We start from the raw sequence: 23,006 nt of genomic DNA, 5'->3' as shown, positions 1-23,006 counted from the left end.
ATGTTTTATAATTCTTAGATGTCATGAACAGACATCATATACTTCCAAAGTTGTTTTGATTTGCTTTCCCACTAACAGCTAATTATATCAAACACTTTTAAAGATATTTTGTAACCATTTTTATTTCTTCTTTTTATCCCTCCATTCAGATCTGTATTCCAGTTTTTCGTTGGATAATTTTCTTTCTGAATTCTTTCCTTTTGAGTTCTTTGCATATTCTATATATAAATTCTCTGCTAGATGTGTATCTGGCAAATATTCTCTCCAGCTTTCTGATCTTCCTTTCCACGTGATTGTTTCATTGGCTATACAAAAGCTTCTTAGCTTCATGAGATCCCACTTGTCAATGGTTGGCCCTTAATTCCTGAGCAAATGAAGCCCTGAGAACATCCTTTCTGTACCTGCACCTTATAGAGCACAGCCTATTTTTCTTTTTAACAGTCTCAGTGTGTCAGGCTCCACATGATGCTCTTTCATCCATTTGGAGCTCACTTTTTTTAGTGTAACAGATACAGGTCTAACTCCATTCATTCATATCTGAATAACAAGTTGTGACAGCACTATTTGTTAAAGATTCTGTCTTTCCTGCAGTGTGTATTTTGGGTGCCTTCCTCAAATATCGGGTGTCTGTAATTGTGTGGACTCATAATTAAATGTTCTATTTTGAATCAATGATTTACAAGTACATTTTTATGCCAATGCAATGATGGTTTTACTACTATAGCTCTGTGACATAGCTTGAAATCTGGTATAGTAAGTAGTCCTTCCAGATTATTGCTTACTGCTTGGAAGTGCTCTATCGGGAGTCTTTCGTGCTTCCCTGTGTGTTTAGTTTTGTTTTGTTTCTTCCCCTTTGAGAAAGAATGGAATGGAGATTTTGATTGAGTTTGCATTGAATCTGTAAGTGCTTTTGGTAGAATGGCCATTTTCACAATATTAATTCTACCAATCCATGAGCATAATGAGGCTTTTCCTCCTTCTAGTATCTTCCTCAATCTCTTTCTTCAGAGATTTAAAATTTTTCATACAGATGTCTTTTAGCTCCCTGGTTAGGTTTATTCCTAGTTTTCAGATGTTATTGTGAATTGGAATGCTTTCACATGTCTTTCTCAGCGTGCTTGATATTGGTATTCAGAAAGGCCCTTGCTTTTTGTATGTTGATTTTGTATCCCAATACTTTGAGGAAATTCTTGATTATCTGGAGAAAATTTCTGGTAGAACTTTGTGATTTCATGACTAAAATAATCTTCAAATAGGAAAACCTAACTTCTGTTCTTTGTTAAACTAAGCCATTTGATTACACACAAAAAAAGAAAAATCAAACTATAAGAGCTAGTAACACACCAATTGTCTTATAAAATTGTTTTATTTTAGTCTACATAAACTAATTTCTCAGGAATGCTAACACAGTGAATTCCTTACAGGGATTTATAATTTGGGATAAAGATAATTAAGAAAACAAGTGTTTCTCTATTATACAGAGGTATGATGTAAAACTTATACGCTATATTATTCAAAGTTGATAATTAGATAATTAGATTGTTATCTGCTAAAGCAACTCTCTCCTACTGAAGCCTATGTGATAGAGGGAACACAGCTAAGAGATGTCCTCATTACAGTGCTTCAGAGCAGCAGGGACATCTAGTTTCCACCACACAGAGCCACCAAGATTTTTTCATAGTCTCCTTTGGTTTCATCCTGTTGGTTAAAAAAGAAAGTATAAGTGATATGATGCAAAATCATAACAAAGACAAGGTATTTTAGTTGTAGTAGAAGCATGATAGTTTTAGAGTCAGCAACAAAGCAGGTCATACTTTATTTACAGTGTGTGATATAGCTGTGTAAAAAAAAAGGCTAAATTAAACTTTCTGCAGAGGAGAATAAACAGCTTTGAAGAATCAAAGAAAGTCAAGTCTAGAGGCTGGAGAGATGGCTCAATGGTTAAGAACACTGGCTGCTCTTCCAGAGGTCCTGAGTTCAATTCCCAGCAACCACATGGTGGTTCACAACTATCTATAGTGGGATATGATGCTCTCTTCTGTCATGAAGGCAAACATGCAGATAGAGCATTCATACATAAAAAATAAATAAATATTTTTTTAAAAAAGTCAATTCTCAACAAATTATTTATTAGAACAAGTACTTCTAAGCATTAATATATCATATAATTAATTGAAGTATTATATAATCTGATACTCTACATAAGGAAATATCTGAGTCACTCAATAGGGGTGAAAATTATGGGCCTGTAATTTTCTCATTTGTGTCTTCATATATTTTAATTGTCAAATACAAATTATGTGAATTTAAATAATTATCTTTCAATAGGATCAGCCCCCTTAACTTCTTGTTATGTGTTATTTTTCCAACACTCTAATAATATGACCTGAACATATATTTGAAACATTTTACGAGGAAACATATTTAGTAACAGGTAAAACACTAGAAATTAATTGTAGTACTACATTTTTAATCCTTCAATTTTAACTACAAAATAAATATGATATGTATCAATACTTCTAAGAACTCTGAAATATTCCAGGACTGTTTATTCACAAAGACTGAACATTTCTCTGTGCTTCAAAAGTACACTTAGTTCTTTGATAGACTAGATTTAATTATGTGAAGCTTAATTTATTTATGAATCATTTACCCTAAGAAGCAGAATTAATCTTATATATGCAATGTACAGCTATAGTATATCACATCAGCTCTGCTCTTGGAAATTGTTGCATAAAGAACTTTTCTTTGCAGAGGTCCTATTACTGAAAATCACAACATACCAGGATGGCTTGGCAAAGAGAGATTCCATACTTCTTCTGGTAAAATACTTTGATTTCATTCATGTCAATTTCAGAACGGGAGACCATAATCCTGATCAATGCCTTATGGCGAGTTCCAGCTCCCTGTGCAGACAGACCATGGTTTCATTACATGCAGAAAATCTCTCACTGAAGACTGGATTTTAAAATGAGGCCCATTTATCATTCTACACACACAGCATGGGAAAAAAAAATCAACCCTCTATGTTCTTCTCTTTTCCCTCTCCTCCCACCGCTTGTCTTTCTCTATAACACACACACACACACACACACACACACACACACACACACACACACACACAGAGTGGAGACAGTGACAGAGAGAGTAGGGTAAAGAGAGAGAACAGTGGTAATGAAAGAAGAGAATGGGAGTTATATTAGCAGAAGGTGTAAAGGATTTCTAGAGCTTTCTAACGGGCTTTCCACCATCCAATCTTTGCTGTATCTGAACTATCCAATAATAACAAAGTGTTGTTTGTTTGTTTGTTTGTTTGTTTCCTGAAATCATAAATCTAACCTATCCATTATAAATATCTCAGTGGTCTCCCATTTCTCTTATAGTGTCCTGCATAATTCCATAGCCATTCGGCTGTCAAGCCAATCATACCTACTGTCTTGAAAGGATGATTCTGCTTTCAATTCCAAGTGTATGCTGCTTTCTTCTCTTGAGTCACCCCTGCTTTATCCCCCCTTCTCTTCTTCCTTCATTCTAACCCACTTATACCTCACTCTTACTTAAACCTCAAGTTTTTAAATTTTTATTGTATTTTATTATTTATTTGTTATACTATCTCTGTGTGTGCACTCCTGGGCATGTTTATAGACACACATGACACAGTGTTCATGAGGACATCAGAGAACAACTTTCAGGAGTTGGTTCTCTCCTTCAACCATGTGCATCCCAGGGATTAAATTCAGGTCATGAGGATTGATGGTAAGTGCTTTAATCTGCTGAGTCATTTCATTGGCCCAAACTTAAGGTTTTAAAGTAGATCAGGAAAAGCTATACTGACTTCTGAAGTTTTGGGTATAATGCTCTTCTTTCATACACCATCATTACTTATCTGAATATCACACAGAAAACAGTGGGCAGAGGGACAGAGAGGGGGTTAATTATTATTCAGCTAGACCTATTGGGCCTGTCTTGATTGACAAGCACTGGGAACATGTCTATCATTTCACAGAAGCTTCTCAATATTATTTAAATTATTAGCTCTTTTCATCACTCTCTCTTTCTCTTAAGGCTTTGTTATGTGTGGCTTACAAAGGAAAGATCACCTCATAACTATTGTCTTGAGATCTCAAAATGTAAGTACTGGGGCAATCTCCTGTATGGCAACCTCCTTGCAGGAAAATAAAGTACAAGTGAAACCTCAAATACATCCCAATACCACCTTCTACTTCTCTAACCATGGAATAACATTTTAAAAGACCACTATTAGTCTGTGGCATGAAAGACAGCATAATTAGGAAGACAAAAGCATAAAGCTCACAACCTCAGTTGAAGTGGGTTATTAAAGTAGCACACTAAAAGGGGGAATGCACCACCCTTGTTCTGGTGATTCAGGTTTTAAGCAAATTATAAATCACCTATAAACTTTTCTTGCTAGTTCACCTTATAATCATATTTACATATACCTTTTTAAAATGCACCAAATTCAAAGAGTTTATTCTAATACATGCTTCCCCTCAAATTGAATAAAGTGTAATTTTCTTTAAAGATATGTATTGTGATTTTCAAGCAACATTAGGTTCTCTACTCTTCTTTCCACAGATAATTTATTCTCTAAGTAAAACCTATAAGTAGAACAGTACCTTCATGGCTTCGTAAAGTTTCTCAGCAAAGAAAGCTGGGGTGCTGGTGGCACATTTCACTGTAAAAGATGCATATTTCAGTAGAAGTAGTCATCACAAAATAAAGATATATATTAAATAAATAAGAAATAACTCTGCAAAGAGTTCTAGCCCTCCTGTCTAATGTGGGATATTTGGTTTATTAGAAGAGAGAATTACTTTCTACATGGTAGTTATCAGTGTTCTTTCCCTTGTCAATATTCAGTAGTGACTCTACCCAATATATTATCTATACTCTCTGTGGGTATGGAGAAACAAATGTAAGGAGCAGGCACATAAAAACCTGATTCATGTTGTATACAAACACTTGTCAAAGCAGCACAGCAGCAGATTAAGTATAAAGCAGCTGCCCAAATGAAATACTAGCACATATTTGTAGAGTCCTTTCTTTATCTTGCTACTCAAAGTGGGATTTGTGGACAGCAAGACTGATAACCATCAGAGCTTCAAATTCAGAAGCCTGGCCTGCAGAAGCAGAATATATCCCTAGGAGACATGTAACAGGTTCGTATTTTCACAAGTTAACCCAGACCTACTGGATTAGGTCATGCAGGACTTGCCCAAGATTGTATAAGTGGTTATGCTGTTCTCCATATGCATCCATAGTGGCCTAGGTGGTATGGCCTGCTTGGTGCATTGCCTTATAAACAGGTGCTCAAAAATATATTCTGCAAATTCCACATCTTGAAGAACATCTGTTGAATTAAAAAGGCCTTCCTATTTCTTCATCAGCCTTACATATTGCCTCAGTCTGAACATAGATACATAGATGTATCATATTTACAGGGGTTTTGTCTTATATTATTATATATATTTTTTATAGGGAAGCAGTGATATGCAGGTGTATAAGTTGAGGTTAGAGCTTCGCCTGTGCAACTTTTACATACCAAGGGCTGTGAGGCACTTCTCGATGTCACCCTTCATTTCCAGATCCAGAACTTTGTTCATGTCATGGTCACTGTACTTCCTGTAATTCTGAAACACTGAAGAGGAAATTGAGGTTAAGATTTGTGCAAAGCAGCCTGTCTACTGGTATACTTTAGTAAAATTAAGGTAACCGACTCAAGGAGCTCCTCAGGCACACTGGACTTCAGTGACATTTTAAAGGCTATTTGCATGACTCCGCATACTGTGTAGACTTCATCTTCATATTGCAAGCGCCAACTTTTATCAGAAGTGCCAGGTGATTAACCACTTCACTGCTTTCTACAGCAGTATTAATAGTTCATTCCTTTGTAATCTCAGCACAGCAAATTCACTTTGTTTATATAGGAACTTGTTATGTTGGTATACAGTAATGAACTTTGTGTTATCCTTACACTCTGCCTTCCCAGAGATTCAGAACCTAAGTCGTAATGCTGAATCTTTGGGAATTTAGGTTTTTTCTTTTGTTCTCTCTTATTTCTGGACCATCTACATATTCTTTCCTTCATTTAGACTCTAGAGTTGTTTTTGTTTCTTTTTTCTCTCATTAGTTATGTTTTATTTACATCTCTTGTCATAACCAAAACTTTGAAAGAATAGAAATAGTGAAAATAAATGATGTTACGCACTCCAAAGTTACAGAGTATGTTCCCAGTGGTGTGAACGGCGGCAGTTCAAGGCTAACAATCAGGCACACAGCAGTAAGTAGTGAATATCACTGCATCCATTTGATATGGAAAGACCTCTTTCTTTCCTTCCTCTCACTTGTCCTAGATAAGGAACATCTGATCTTGCATAAACACATTCCATAAAAACTAATTTCTTGTTACCTCTGCGAAGATGACTCAAGCTTCTCTTTGTCATAATTGTAATGAACACATTCACATCTGTCCCTTTTCTCCTTTCTCCAGCTTCATACAAAGCCTGTCAAGAAATGAATAAGTAAACATGTGCCCATATGTGGAAATGACAAGCACGCAAACATGCATGTTTAACTATGGTTATATAAGCAATTATGGTGTACTTAATACAATCAGAGTAGGCATCACTGGGGTAAGCCCTTCTTGAAAATGAGGACAGTATCTCTCAAGGAGCTTTGTAAATATGACAAACAGAATATGGGATATCTGTTTGCTGAATCAATTGCTTTAAAATTATTCTGTAGATAAAGACAACTCAAGGGACTCATTAAAACAGATTTCCTTTTTCTACTTTTTATTGCTCAAATAAATTATTAGCAAATAATATCTATAAATCAAAACTTAACAACTGCCTAGGCCTTGTATTTTCCCCATGTATAATACACATTTATTAGCTACTGAAGGAAATGCCATTTTGATGCTATGATTTCTGTACACAAATTTTGACTCTGAAATTTGAAAGCTATATAATCTTAGGAAATAATTTAAAAGCAATTATTACTCATTTGTGAATGAAAATAATAATCCCAGTCTTTTTGTTAAAAGTATGTTCTACTAACTACAAAATATTAATTTCTTTCTTCCTTTTGTTTCTTTGTTTTTTTTTTTTTTTTTTTTCTCCAGACAGAGTTTTTCTGTGTAGCATTGGCTGTCCTGGAACTTGCTCTGTACACCAGGCTAGCATTGAATTCAAAGTGTTCACCTGCCTCTGCTTTCCAAGAGCTAGGATTAAAGGCATGTACCACCCCACCCACCTTAAAATAATAATTTCTATGACAGTCCTTCATCAGACTAATCACGTAGTCTCTATAAATATACATCGAGGGGCCCTAAGAGTCTAGAAATGGAAAGCATATTCACAAAGATGAGAGTAATTTTTAGTACAGGCAACTATGCATCATTATTGTTTTTGATCTGTTTGCACAATTTCTATTAAAACAGAATTGTAATGTGTTTTGGGATTTCACTTTACTCAGCAGTGATTTTCTTTCCCAGCTGGGCATCACGGTGAATGTCTCTAGTCCCAGCAATTGAGAGACTGCGAAAAAAGGATCTCAAATTGGTAGCAACTTATATTACCCAGCAAGGGGTTTGACTGGCATATAGTTATGTTCTTATATTACAGAGTCAAAACTTGGAGTGTTCTCAATCCAGCAGTTCTTGGGAAAGACAGACAGAGTCTCATTGTTCTTTCAGTCATCTCTGGCTTTCTAAACAATGAGAGATAAATTGGAAACATAAAGACTATTTTCCATTCCTGGGCTACAAGAATCTGTGTCAAATTAAATGAACATAAAAACAAAACAAAACAAAACACTGGATTCTCGCAGGACCTGAGATCTGCTTCCACATAGAGGGAGTAAGAAGGTAGGAAGATTTTCTTCATTGATATTGTCTCTCCCTTGCTTACCCTGGCGTCTGTATCAGCCAAATCTTGATTCACACTGAAATCCTCACAACGGTCACCCTGAAAAATGAACCAACATATTGTAAGATTGTCTATAGGATATAATCACAAGATACACTTAATTCTCTTAAAATCAGACATAACTTTTGAGGAAAAAAAAAACAGTGAAAACAGTATCTATCATTTGCAGCAATGTTACTCTGAGGAACATAAGCAAGACAGAACAAAGCAAGTTTGCATGATCTCACTTAGATGTGCTTCCTAAAACACCTGAACCCACAGATGCAGACTGTACATTGATAATGACCAGAGATTGTGGGGTGGGGATCAAAAGACTGGAGGATGCTGATGAAAAGGCGCAGTCTCTAATAGACAAGGGGAGTACATTGTGGTATTACTACATAGTAAGATGAACATATTCAAAACGTAGTGGGTATTTTTAAATGACCAGAAGATAAACTTCAAATATCTCACCTGAAAAGGTGGTAGGAAGTGAGATTATGAAGGTTTTTTTTATATTGTTAGTTTTAAATCATATATATCAAAATATCACACTATTCCCTCAAATACATATAAGTATTATTCATCAATTAAGCAGTATTAATTTTAAAGGAAAGAGTCTCTTGTTCCTAGAAAATGCTTACAAATCTAAGGCTTTATTATTTATAATAGAAAAGACATTTCCAGAGCATTTAAGTTATACCTTGGCCAGAGAGAGCAAACATTTCCGAAAGTCTCCAGATGTATCTGAAGTAATGTCTTTGGCCAGATCTCTCTTTAGCTCTACAAGATGAGAAAATAATTTTTTAGTAAACATGAAAAAATAATGATATTTGCATTAGCTTGTAGTTTACAAAGTGGAATGACTCCTGTAACATATTTCAAAATATTTTTATGGAAATGAAGAAACTAGAGCAGCTGCAATATCAAGATATAAAATAATTTCCTAAAGATCAATGGAAGAAAACTGAATAATACCATGTATGAAAACTAAGTCATAAATATTTGCTAACAAAAATTAATTGTTTAAACATACTGTACCAAATCATTTTGAAATATGTGAAAATTTAATCACTAGAATGAATAGAACAGGATTTAAAAGGAAAAAATAGTACTTGCTTTAACAGTGGCTATTTATTTACCTTAAAATTATAAATATTCAATATATAATATGGTCAATGGCATATGTGTTACATTTATTTAAAACTCATGTCAACAGGTACCAAACTGGCTGTAAAATATAGTGCTTTCATAGGAAAAATAACTGAATTTATAATAAATTTATAGTAAAGTAAAAACAACACCTTAAGCTATTTCTGGACCATCTGGATCTTCAAGATCATAGGGAAATGTGGATGTCTACCTTTGTAAACCACATTTTATCAAACACATTAATAATTATGTCTCTTGAATTATTATTACTGAGAAACGGATCTAAGACAAGTATTGGTTCTGGAGTAAGAATCAGAGAAAATGTGGTTGAAAACTGTCTCACTTTGACTCAGGTGCTCAACTGAGAACAGTGTGCAATGAGTCAGACACAAAGATGCTGCATGAGGTCACATAGTAGTTTAACAAAACAAAGAAGTCAACAGCTCAAAGGAATTAGAGTATCACCAGAGATGTGCAGCCGTCCCCTGTGCAGTGAGGACTGAGTCATTTGACTGAAGGCCTCACTGTACAATGAGCCATTGATAAGTCTTTCAGGTCAAGTATTTGTCTAAGCACAGAGAAAGAGGAATCATTTATGTTCTCAATGGTAAAGTTAAGGTTCCCAACAAAAGATCAGAAAGATGAATGAAAAGTGTTCTGATCAGAAATATTTACTCTTATTATTTAGTCTTTTCAAAATAAAAGGTACAGGTTAGTTCAGAACAATAGAAATGTTTTTAAGAAAGCTATTTAAATCCAATGTTCTGAATTCCTGAATTCAATTCTCTTTGTAACAGTTTGTGCTCATGATCTCCACAAGACATTTTTCATTAAGGTGCAAGTTGCAGGTGGGTTGGGAAATGTATTTTCTTGCTGGCATTTCATCCTGCCTTCCAGAGATGTGTACCAACCAGGAAGGAAACATTTTAAAACTTAGGCTTTCTAAATCACACACAGTTACCACCCATAGCTGATTTTCAGAAAGTATTTCTATTTGGTTTCCTGTCCGTCTAGGGACTCAGATGCTGGCCTGACCTTCTGTGTAGACTCTGTTAATTTCTCTGATTTCTTTGTTAGTTCTTGATGCCAAAATCTCAATGAGAGTGTCTTCATCTGTTCCAAGTCCCTGAATTTAAAGAAAAGAAAATACGTTTACATTTTTACATTCAAGATAATCAACTTGATTTGTCCAAACAAAGTGTGCTGTAATTTGTCATTTAGTCAATTTTGTCCATATTTTTAACAAAATGTATTGTTTCAAAACAAAGTAGTTTATGTTCAGTATTTGGGGTGAAGATTTTAAAATGTAGCTATTTGATTTATGAATTTAAATTGCATGAAGAATGTCAGTTCCAATATTTAATTTTTCATGTATCCAATGATTGATTTATTAAATTATTAACTTGTTCAATCACTGAATTTGGACTGATTGACAGTCCTGCACTGGATAATGAAGGCACAGCCATAGTAACACACAGATTTATCCTGCACATTGTTTTGAGGAAAAGAATTTTTCTTTAAAAAGTTCATTTAGGAACTGGTGAGACAGCTCAGCAGTTAAAAGCATTTGTTCATGCAGAAGACCCAGATTCGATTCCTATCATCCACATAGTGACTCACAACCATCCATAGCTCCAATCCTAGAGGATCCAATGCCCTCTTCTGACCTCTGAGAGTACCAGGCCCACAGGGACATGCATACATACACTCAAGCCAAACACTCATACAAATAAAACAAATCTTTAAAACTGTTGGGGAACAGGGGAGGACAACCATTTACCTTCATGGAAGCACGGAGTTCATCTGCATCAAACTGGGCTGGAGTCTTGAGCAGAGCCAAAACAACCTCCTCCAGGTGGCCTGTAAGGGCCTTTCTCAAAGTTTCATCCAGGGGCTGGAAAAACAAAGGGATCAGAGTGACTTCCTAACTGTCATGCACCCAGTGACAGTTCTCGCTTCAGTCATCTTTTATAGCTCTTTCCTTCCATGCTGAAAACAAGCTGGATATTTAGGATGTCTTCTCAATATTTTAATCTAGAGAAATTAGATGAAATTTACTGCATCCAATACAAACTTCCCCCAGGACCATGTTCTCAGAGTTTCTTACAGGAACCGAGTCATAAAGCTCAAAACACAAAGCTGTTACGTGCTTTTCATTGGTCTACTAAACACTATAGTTAAAAAATTGCTATCTTCCAGTTTTCTTATTGCACCCATTTAAAAATAAGCTATCCACACTTGCGGTGAGAAGTATAAAGTTCACTTCCAACACAGAGTTGTGTAAAATACTTAATTTCTTCATAAAGCAGCTCATTTTTAGTTTTAGCAAAAACAACAACAAAAATACACTTCAATCAGAACAAATTCTTTGTACCCCCACAGTAATTTTGATGTGTATTTTGCTTAAGTTGACGGATTGCCTCCAACACAGAACATCACCTCTGGAAAACTTTACAGCAAGATGGCCAGTGTGTGAGCTGAACAAATTTGCTAAAAGTGGTCCTATTGCAACAAAGGAGACAAATACTGTGATTCCCGTTTTGGAAATGATGAGTTAACTGTGTATAAAGCAGAAAGAGATAGAATTGTGCTTCAGAATCACATTGGAACATAAACATGAGCACACTAAACATCTGAGTTCATCATTCTCCTCACCTTTCCAGTCTCCTGCATATATGCTGCCTTGATCTGCTGGCGCTGAGCATTGGTTCTCTTGGTAAGAATGTCAATGATAGTTGCTTCATCCACACCTGGAAAGAAAGAATCTGAGGCTTTAACATCAATTTTCTTAGTCATCAGCAATTGCCATGAAATGATTCACTATCAAGGCCCATCATAATAAAGTTGAGAAAGGGAACTGCATTAGCCTAGAAAATGAATGCCAGGTGCCCCGTAACAAGCTGAAAAATGTAATGTGACGTTGTGGAGGAGCCCAAAACAGCTTGACTTTGCAGCTACCATGACAGGCTTAGAAGCCCAGACACAGCTTTTGGCAGGCAACATGTGGACCTTAGAAAAGCCTTAAGCCAGCCCCACCCAGGGAGGCCTGCATCTGAGGGGAAATACCTGACATTCCAAACATTCCCTATACTCCAACCTCTGCTATGATAAAAACCCCATCCTGCCTAGGCTCAGGGCTCTCTGCTCTCTCTGGTGCGTCAGACAGAGTCCAAGCTCTGACCTTGAAAACTTTGCTTTTATATACAGGATTTGTCTCCGTGGTGGTCTTTTGGGGGTCCCCTCGATCTGGGTATAACAACATCTCATTAATTTGAATGGAAAATGAAGAGCCAATTAATAGTTTCTGGACACTAGTACTCCAGATGTATGTTCAAACCCTAAATGTGATCACAGGTGCTGATTTAAGCATTGATTTCTACTAGAAACAGACAGTAAGGACATCTATTATAGCAACAGGAATTTCATCACTGACCAAAATTTCCTATGTACTGAAAGGAAGGACTGTTAGAATTCTGCTATATGACTGCGAAGGCACAATTCAGGAGTTAAGCAAAGGGTCTCACGTCATCAGTGTGCGCTGGCGACTACATGTGTGCAGTGTGGTCACCACTTCACCAGGAGTCTTTAGAAAGCCAGACACAGACCCCATCCCCTCTCTCTGCTCTGCTATCTCTCCCCCCACCCCACTATCTTTCCCTCTGCTCTCCACACATGCTACCCCACCCCCTTCCTCCTAATAAAACTGTGAAACTAATACTGGGCTCTGTCATGACCATGACCTTTCCATGCGGTAAGTGCCACAACCTGCGCCGTTTACCATTCATTTCAAATACCTTCCTCTTTTGGAGGCAGAGACTGACTACACAGCACATGTAGGCCTCAAATGGCAACCGTCCTGCCTCAGTCTCTAGTATTGATAGTATAGGTACAAGCCGTTACAGCTGACTAAAAACTTTATCTCCCCAGGAAAAGACTTCACATGACTCAGGTTTATTTCCCGATAACCATTCAAGTAGTTTCTATGAAATTTTCAAGAGGAGACACTTCTATGGATACACACTCACCTTTAACCATGATAGCTTTGTGCAAGGCTGCAACATCCGAGGATGGATTGAAGGAAGGGTAGGGGCTCACTGCTGACCCAGGACCACCTTTGGATGATTTTACAGCTTGCTGTGTATGTGAGAGACATAAATTAGTCTCCATTCATTCATCCATCTTGGTGTCTGTTTTAACATGCTAACTATTATGTCATAATATTTTGACTACTTACAACATATTCCTGTTCTTGACTGTCCATAAAACAGGCCTGCTTGAGGAATTCTGATACCATCGCCATTTTTAAAGAAGTATCTGGAAAGAAAATGGGTAGATGCTTTAACACAACAAACACAACACCCACAAATATTACCCTATGTACATGAGACACTGCCATAGACAGTATACTAGTTCTTACTATGATTATTCTTTGGAGCATAATAAAGTGTGAGGTGTAAATACTTTTTAAGACTGCTCTTACTGTTAAAAAGAAACCCACAGCCTCTACTCAAAAAAAATGGGGCTGTTTTCTTCATCTTTACAGCCCTACCCTCTAAGGAACAGAGGATTACAGCATGTAAGCATACGGTCTGAGGAGAGGAGTGGGGTGCCCTGTCTCAGATCTAAATGTACAAATCATCCAGCAGATGCTAAGCAAAGAGGGTACAAAAGCTTTGATATGACATCCTTTGCCTTGGGGGATCTAGAGCTGGTCTGTGCTCTCAGACTGAAAGGGAAAAGGCTAAGGAAAGTTCCGAGGAAAGTGCCGATTCAGGTGAGGCTTTCCTGAAATGAGTTAAAACAAATCTGACAGGAAGCTTCAGAGGGGGAAAAAAATCGAAGAGAGCCCATCATATTCGAGAAGCAAAGCAAAGTTCACTAGACAGAAATGTTGATAGAAATTGTAACAAGGAATTTAAACGTAGGTCCACCGCTAAGAGCAACGTCATTAGGTCTCTAAATGGAAAACAGTGTAATAACCTTAGCATTTTAGATGAAACATCATTTCTGCATCATGGGAAGCATGCTAAAGGGTACAGAGAAAAGGGTGAGACCAGTTAGTAGTCATCCCAGCACCTGTGTGGGATTAATCAAGGCCTGTGCCAAAAGCAGGCCTAGAGAAAATATGTTTACTTTTATAAGGTAAAATAATTCGGGCCATCTACTAGACTGGATCAACTCAGAACTCTGCATATTTCATTCTAAATAATATAGCTTCTTTATTTTCCCCACTGTTATGTGTAAAATTATTTGAGTAAATAACTATCATCACGTTCTTCACATTTGAGTTGTTTGAATATTATTGTTGTAATGCCCCATAACAATCACTTAGGTGATGCTGCAATATGCATAACTTTTCGGCAACTATCTTAGAGGATGCCTCTTAAGTTGCCTGAATAGCTTGCAGCCTGGTAGTGTTTAAATTGAATTTAATAGAACAAAATCTTTTTCTTTTTTCTTTCTTCTTTCTTTCTTTTTTTTTTTTTTTTTTTTTTTGCTACAGGGTTTCTCTGTGTAACAGTCCTGCCTGTCCTGGAATTCAATTTCTAGACCAGGCTGTCCTGGAACTCACTGAGATCTACCTGCCTCTGCCTTCTAAGTGCTGAGATCAAAGGTGTATGCCACCACCAGCGGTGGAACAAAATCTTTTTAAAACTTGAAGTATGTAAACAATCTGTTTTCTCCATGTACACCAAATGTCATCAGTGATTCCTTTTGTCTAGTCCACATTTTTAGGAGCCACTGTCCAGTGTCTACACTGATCTATCTCTGACACCCTTTGGAGATTTCATAGTGATCAATACCTTTGAGTGAGGCTAAAAATATAAGCTCTGGGACTTCATTTCATGGTATGTAGCCGTAAGACTTATGAAGAGTAAAACTCATAAACTGGTCCCTTTCTAACATGTCCAGACACAGTATTTCAGTCTGAATCTGCTAGAAGAATGACTAAGTCCCAAGTAACAAGATTAAATACCAGAGGAAAATCACTCAAAAGAGAAACAGGCCACACCTGATCACCATGGAGCTGGTTCAAATTAGTGTTCTGTCATTTGTATGAAGGATGTTGACCAATGTCCTGTACTCTCTCCCATAACCAACACATTTAAAGCTGTTCCCTCAGGTAAAGTCAAGATATACAATCATGCATGACATTGTATTTCCCACTAAAGTCAAATCTGGTGCAATTGCTGTTGCCACACGATATTTCACAGTTTGACTGCCAAGTTGGCACAACTACAGCCTCATAGCCACTGGCAGTTTCAGCATTCAGACTTGCTATCTTGACACCACACCCAAGCCCCTAGCAAAACGGAGTCCTCAAAATGAGTGATCTGATCACTTGCTTAAAAAAAAAAAAATCAGTAATTTCGTTGTTTTCAGTTAAGAGAGAGAAAAAATTCTTTAAACTAGAGGAGAATATAATATCAAAAGTGAATATGACAACTCAACACTGATCTTAGGAATTTCATGAAAGTACTATGCTTTCACAGTTTCTTTGCTATTAAAATGAACTGCGTAGTGCACAGCTTTCTTTTTGAAAACTGAGAAAGTGTAATGTAATAATGATGATTATGTTAATTATATTGTGCAACCGAACAAGAAAGAGTAGGTTGAGTGATTTACTTGATAAGAGTGTCCCTAGAGAAGACAGTTTTGAACTTATGTCTTTTGAGCATCTACATTCTAGCCTGATGTATATGATAACCCAGAAGGATGGTCCAGAAAAGCAAAGCATCCAGAACAGAATGGTCTTCATGAATGTCAACAAAAGAAATTGGATTCTAAAGTCAGCTTCTAGCTCTTAGAAAAGTTTAAAGATGCAAGGACTGTAAAAGAAAATTCATTTATTCACAGCCTGTTAAGTGCCAAAGATAATAACCCTCGTTAACAGGATGACTTACATATAAAGCACTTCTCAAATACCACAGGAAGAATGTCAGGCAGATTCACACTGGATCTACTTTGCCTGCCCAGCACTTACATTCTTCATGGACACGAACTTAATTGAATTGGTTCAAAAAGATTTGTTTCTTCTATCTTATTTTGTTTTTACTATAATGTTGTTTCATCGCAACATATATTTCAATTAATTAGCAATGAGTTCTCAATCCAAGTTAATCTCCAGGATTAAAATGTGCTCATTTGAAGATAACCCCCTTGGAAGTTGACACCATTTCACATTTTTTTTTTCTACTTGACAATCTCTTTTGTGAATATGCACCATCTATTAATTTCTACTTATATATAAAGTGAGAAACTTCTAAGGATTAGCCTTTTTCTATATTTATATGTATGTAGTCATCTTCATTTTTCTATCTTTCTGAGTGTCATGGAATGTGACTTCCAGAATCTGTGTGGAAAGCAGCTGAGTTTCCTGGTTTAACAACTCTTCCTGGTTTCAACATTATTTCTGTATTAATTGCAAAGTACAAAATGAAGAAAAAATTGTTGAGTAACTTATTAACACAAGACAGTATCCCTAGAGAAGACAGCTATGTGGCTTATGTCCCGCTTACATGCTAGGGAACACCAGTTTCACAATGATTTTAGCAATCACTAGCCATTTCTTGACAAAATAACTTGGTCACCATCCTCATTATTCTTGCACATGTTGTCCTTTTCAGATAGACATCTTGCTAGTAGTGTCAGTATCATAATGTAAATACATGCTTCCTGGCTGCAAAATACTATATATTCCTTTAAATTAGTGAACAAAGAGATGAGAACAAGATCAACACTATTTTTAATATACTTGAGAATCAGATTCACTAAAGAGAATCCATGCAGACTCAGGTTTCACTGTAGCCTGAGGGTATTTATTTTTGCACGCTTTTGTCTTATGTACAGTTGTTCTTTGAATATGTGTTTTGTAAGTTCTTCCCACAACTACCCACATGCAGAAGATAATTAGGCTGTTCAATGAGCACATGATGTGATAATTAGATTATATAATGACGTCACTTAAAAAAGCCATTTAATAAAAGGTAGCTCCTGGATATTTTGCTTCGGGCTTCTGAACAGGGAGTTTCTGTTGCCTGGAATGCTCTGACCTCATCCACACCACTATCTTTTGCCTGACTCACTGCTATTTGATGAAGACTATGCATTGAGGATTCATGATGCCTTCACTGGTACTCAGTATTACACTAAGGGACCTTCCAAAGCATCTTGTCTCTACCCATCCGATAACCTCATGCCATTATGCATTATCCCTTCATGTTGGCGTCTGTACCTCCTGCAGTCTTCCCTGAAGGCAGAGCCCATTCATTGTGCATCTCCAATACCTTATGAAGTACCCGTCATTCTGCACATTCATAAGGATTATGAATTATTAATAAATAAATGAATAATCATTACTGAATAAACAAACAGCTACACAAATATAACCAACAAATTTGGCCCATATCAATAGTATTTTAAATAGAAGAATCATGGTGTCATGGGTCTTAAGTTTCTTTAACTAAAAAATCTGACTTCACAAAAACGTGAAACTTAATTTATAAAATGAAGATGTTGAAATAAAGTTTCTAACATCCATTGTAGCTCTGAAGCACGTATCTTACATTTCACCTTCAATACAAATAGGAGAGAATTAGCCTAAAGGAAAGGGATATTAAGTAGTTTGAGTATTTGATCTTTCTGATAAATGTGTGCAAGTTTGAAGGAAAAAGACATATTTGACTTTTAGAATTGCTCATGGCTCATCACTAAAGATCAGTAAATTGTTTCATTCTGACTTTAAATATGTAACAAATTAATAGGTCTAGAGAAAACTAAGACAGTCAGCCAGTGTGCTGATTTCAAGCTTATAAATCAACTATGCAGATGTTTTTGATATCCCAGCACTCAGAAGGCAGAGGCAGGAGGATCTCTGTGAGTTTAAGGCCAGCCTGGTCTACAGAGCTAGTTCCAGAACTTCCAGAGCTACACAAAGAAACCTTGTCTCAAGAGAGGAGAGAGGGAGGGAGGAAGGGAAAGTATTTAATAAGCATGTAAATTAAGCTGGTTCCATAAGGGTGTTGCTATAGTCTTGTCAGCATCAATCTCATATCAGGTATCTAAGCGGTGTGGGTGTGTTTCTGGGCCTCTGGTAACCATGTAACTTCTGCGGAAGAGGCCACTTCTGAATCAGGAAACCAGCATTTTTACCACATATGAATCAGCTGAAACAGGCCTTATCTGCAGCTAGCAGAATATATTCCTCACTCAGTATTAGGGGGCATTGATTTCTCAGGATTCACACAGTTGTAGGCCTCTATGGCAAGAAGAAGGACAATTTTCTTAATTGGCTCCCATAAAATTAGAAGTTAAGGCATTTCATTATATTTTTAAAGTGGGCTAAGAGGAAAGTCCCGGAAGGAACGTTTTTTTGTAATATGCCACGTTTGTCTTGCAAGTCTCTCCAACGATGTGTGACTTTAGATCTGCATTTTGTTTTTCTAGGAAGTTTACGTCCTTGGCATATGTGACCTCCAAGAAGCCACTAGGCAGGAGAGTTTCTGTGGGCCCCTCTGGCACTCAGTGGAATGATTTATCTGACATCACCCAGGAAAAATCTGCTTTCCCCTTAGGTTTTTCAAATGAGCACCAGAAAAGCCTGTCTATGACACAGAGATTACAGGGAGGGAATGTGGCCACACCCTGTTTAAATGAAACGAGTAATAAGCGGACCATCTTAAGCTACGAGTAAACATAACATTCACTCAAAACGTTAATTAAAAAGGGCATGGAGACTACTCTGACGCTGGTATTCATTTAGTTTTATTAAAGAAAAATATTTTAGCTATAAAAGCCTTCTGTTTTGGAAAAATTCTTCACAGTATGCCACATCTGGTTTCTCTGGGCCCCCACCTCCATCCTGCCTCCCACTCAACGATGCACTCACACAAAACATAAAGCTCTGGAGACAACATTTTCTGAAGGGGAGGAAAGCAAAACCTCAATCTATGACTGCCAGACAGGAGCACACTTCCTCTCCTCTGATAATAAAGTAAACTTGCCAGAGTTTCAAAACTGCATTTCTTAGCTAAGAAAGGCAAAACTTTATGATTTTTGGTGTCTAAAAGATAAAACACAATGCAATTTTACAGCAAGAGTCATTAAACTATATTAAATGCAACGAGCCATAACTATAGTAGAGTTCAGCAGTCACAACACTTCTCTATGAAGCCCCAGGCAAACCAAGCAAGGAGTGCTCACCCGATTTCGTAGTTTCTAAACCAAGCAGAATTCTGTAAAACAAAAGCTTAGTCTTACCTTTTTATCTTCTTGTCTTCCCAGGAACTGAAGAGAGGCTCTGTTCGGACGGTTTCAGTCTGAAAGTGGAGGGCTGGACTTCTGATTTTATAGGAAATGAAGGGAGGCCACACCTAGCAACCAGAAGTTAGTAACTGGCTGTCTTTTGTTTGAAGAACTGGCTCAGCCCTGGTCAAAACGAAGGAGAAATGAGTCTTGCAAAACTCCTCCCGGAACCAACTCAGTTACAGAACAGAAAAGGAAGGATGGATTTTCTCCCCCTCTTCCTGCTGTGGTTTTATTCCTCCCAGGAGTGGTGGAATGCATTGAGTTTCAGCTCTGTTGAGCTCCCAGCCCTAGCCTAAGGAACGTACTGGAACTTCTTTCATACTAAGTACATTATAGAATTATAAGCACATTAACTACAAAACTAAAAGAGAAAAGTAAAGGGGTGGGGGTTTCGGGATTAATTTCATCCATAACACTTTCTACTATGTGACCTTGGGAATTTACTTTATTTCTCTGAACTTGTTACCATTTTTGCATGAAGAGTTAAATCACTAAGGCTATACTTATTCTCAAGAACTCGTAGACAATTGAGATACAACTTATTTGTAGGTTTTGAAATAATGCTGTAATGAGTAATTTTTTATATTTCACCAGCAAGACTTTTTGTACTGGCATAAAATAAGAAATAGGAAAGATCTAAAGCTCCAGATTGCTTCAACATTTTGAATAATAAATGCTAAAAATTTAATTATAATGACATTTAATTAAAATGTTGGTATTAGAAGAGAGCCTATTTTCTTAATTTTTGAATAGACTCAAGCTACATAACTAGAGTATAAATAGAGGCCAGGTGTTGTAGAAGAGTTGAGCAATAAGCAAAGACCTGGAACTGTGAATTGTAAAGATTAATGGATTAGTAACTACCACATAACAGGTGTCATAGGAGACTTCTTACCTGACATAAGGAGGGGAAATTTTTCCAGGAACCTCAATAGTGATTCATTTCATTCTTCACAAAACCTCACAAAAGAGTATCTGCTATTTCCTCTGAACTTTGCACAGGAAGGTTTTGCTTGCATTGTTCTTTTATATTTTGTCCTTTTTTCTTCTTTTCCTCACAGGTCTTTCAGGTGATTATATATGTCATGTTTATAAAAGTCAGTGAACAGTTACTGAGTGGTAGCTCATCACTAAAGTGTTTGCCATGCAAGCATGTACATGAGTTTGATTCCCAGAAGCTCAATCTAAAAACTTGGCATGATGGCATAATTATTATCCTACCAGTGGAGAGACAGAGACAGATCGATCTTTGAGGCTCTTTGATCAGCCAGTTCAGTGTAATTGGTGAATTCCAAACCAAGTGAAAGACCCTGTCTCAAAAACCAACGGAGATGACACCTGAGGCTGAGGTTGATCTCTGACCTCCATAAGTTATGTATACACAACACAACGGACACACATACAAACACACACACACACACACACACACACACACACACACACACACACACACACACACCAGTCAATCAGTAGACCAGAAATGGTGACTCATATCTACAATCTCAACACTGGGGAGGCTGAAACAAGTGGATCTCTATGAGTTCAAGGTCAGCCTGGGTTACACAGTGACTAAGAGTCTAGCTTGAACTATAGTGAAAGATCTTTGGGGAAAAAAAAAGAAAGAGAGAAAGAAAGAAAGAAAGAAAGAAAGAAAGAAAGAAAGAAAGAAAGAAAGAAAGGAAGGAAGGAAGGAAGGAAGGAAGAAAGAAAGAGAAGAGAGAGAAAGGAAGGAAGGAAGGAAGGAAGGAAGAAAGGAAGAAAAGAAGAGAATGAGAAAGAAAGAGAGAAACTTAAGTCCATGGAGATATTATCTTAAGATTGGCAATATTTATGGCACATTACTGAATACTAACACCAATTCCAAGGAAGCCAATGTTACCTTAAGTATTATGGCCATTTAATGTAAATACTTAAGAGAAAGTCAATCTATATTTTTGATACATGCTGCATGTATGTGTTAAAAATAAAAGTCAACTAATTGGATACTAATTAATATGATTGACATAGTGGAAAATTGATCCTGACACATGTAAACTAGCTCTTCAGCATCATATTTATATTGTCAACTGAGAAGGGAAAAGATAATTATATAAACTCTAGTTAATTTCCATTTTTAATCTATTTTTATTTATATGTCTAACTTCGGTAACAGAAATGTTGGAGTATTCATGCATATTGAAAGCCTTATGAAATGAAAACATCCATGTATTTAAAATAGAATTGACACTGTAGAAGGGATACATAATCTCATTCTGTTTAGCTTTTGTTTCCTATGGCATAAACCAAGTTGAAATGCTTTATATACTTGAGTTTGTGATGCAGTAGGAAACTCATAATAGCAAAGCTAAACATAGTACTTATTAGGATAGAATTAAGGGAAAAATTTGTTTTAAAGAAATACTTCCCCAAACAGTTCCCAGCTATAATGTGAAGGCAGGAAACTCCCAAACATAAAGGGGTAAAGATTAGTCATATAGAATGTGATGTCCTGTGGACACTACTGGAGCTTTTGCTGGGACAGACCCAGTCATTCCCTGGTCCTGTCAAATGGATTTCTGAAAATAAAAGAACATATGAAAGATGTTCTCATTGACAGCTAAGGGACAACCATGGGTTAAACAGTCCCTGTGAGTGAAGCACAGCCCCAGTTCCAAAGCTATGACTCACCAGTCTCTCTGTTTCTTGAAGAGAATGACTCATCAGCCTCACACACTCACAAACAGCTAGAAAGCAAAACACTGGGGGAAAAGGCGGGATAGAAGACTTGAGGGCAGCCACATGTGTGCCTTTCCACAGCATATTTATTTCATTTCCTCTAATGTAATACCTGGCAAGGAAACAAAGCTGTTAAAAAAAGGAGGGGTTGTTAGTTAGGTGCTTCCTGACTATTGTTGAGCTCCTCTGAGCCTCATGTCTCCAGTAGAACAAGAAATGCATATAGAACCACTAAGAACATTAATTCACCCAGATCCCAAATGCCCCACAGCCCCCTCTTACCCACTGTTGACAACCAATGAAAATTGTTGTTTTAGTCTCTAACATTCCTAGATAAAGTAGTTTTGTAGTTTTGAGAACTAACGTTACAAATGGGTTTCTGAATATGTCAAATATAAGGCAAATAATTCCCTCTCTTATTCTCTCCTCCCCCCATCAGAATTAATTAGGGAAGCTATAATTATCATTATCCTTAAGTTTTATCAACATCGCATAAAATAAAGAACATTTTTTAAGCTAATAACATGTACATAGCTAAGGCCTTGGGAGGGTCTTCTCTTTAAGAAAAAAGACAAGCCGGGCGGTGGTGGCGCACGCCTTTAATCCCAGCACTCGGGAGGTAGAGCCAGGCAGATCTCTGTGAGTTCAAGGCCAGCCTGGGCTACCAAGTGAGTTCCAGGAAAGGCACAAAGCTACACAGAGAAACCCTGTCTCGAAAAACCAAAAAAATACAAAAAAAAAAAACAAAAAAAAAAAAAAAGAAAAAAGACAAACTGACCTGTGTACAAATGAGTCAAAGAAAGAAAATTTCATTTATAAACAAATCTGAAGGGTGAAGAATACTTTTTAAAATTTGTCAAATGGTCCTTTGATAAGTTCTCTTCTTTTTCTAATATAGATTCA

At 36.8% G+C, this 23,006-nt stretch overlaps 1 protein-coding gene across 1 annotated transcript; it reads right to left on the bottom strand.

The window, feature by feature from the left end:
* Positions 1–1,347: 1,347 nt before the first annotated feature.
* On the bottom strand, positions 1,348–19,530 carry Anxa1 (annexin A1). Its single transcript, XM_059259840.1, has 13 exons — positions 19,341–19,530; positions 13,315–13,394; positions 13,106–13,214; positions 11,736–11,830; positions 10,861–10,974; positions 10,116–10,206; positions 8,632–8,711; positions 7,932–7,988; positions 6,431–6,524; positions 5,564–5,659; positions 4,638–4,696; positions 2,784–2,906; positions 1,348–1,698 (listed from the first exon to the last, which is right to left on the bottom strand). The coding sequence occupies exons 2-13, from the start codon at positions 13,378–13,380 to the stop codon at positions 1,642–1,644; spliced, it is 1,041 nt and encodes a 346-aa protein (XP_059115823.1). The 5' UTR covers positions 13,381–13,394; positions 19,341–19,530; the 3' UTR covers positions 1,348–1,641.
* Positions 19,531–23,006: the final 3,476 nt, after the last annotated feature.

Source organism: Peromyscus eremicus, chromosome 1, assembly GCF_949786415.1.
Source record: "Peromyscus eremicus chromosome 1, PerEre_H2_v1, whole genome shotgun sequence".
NCBI classification, from domain to species: Eukaryota; Metazoa; Chordata; class Mammalia; order Rodentia; family Cricetidae; genus Peromyscus; species Peromyscus eremicus.
This window is presented reverse-complemented; position numbering and strand designations above follow the sequence as displayed.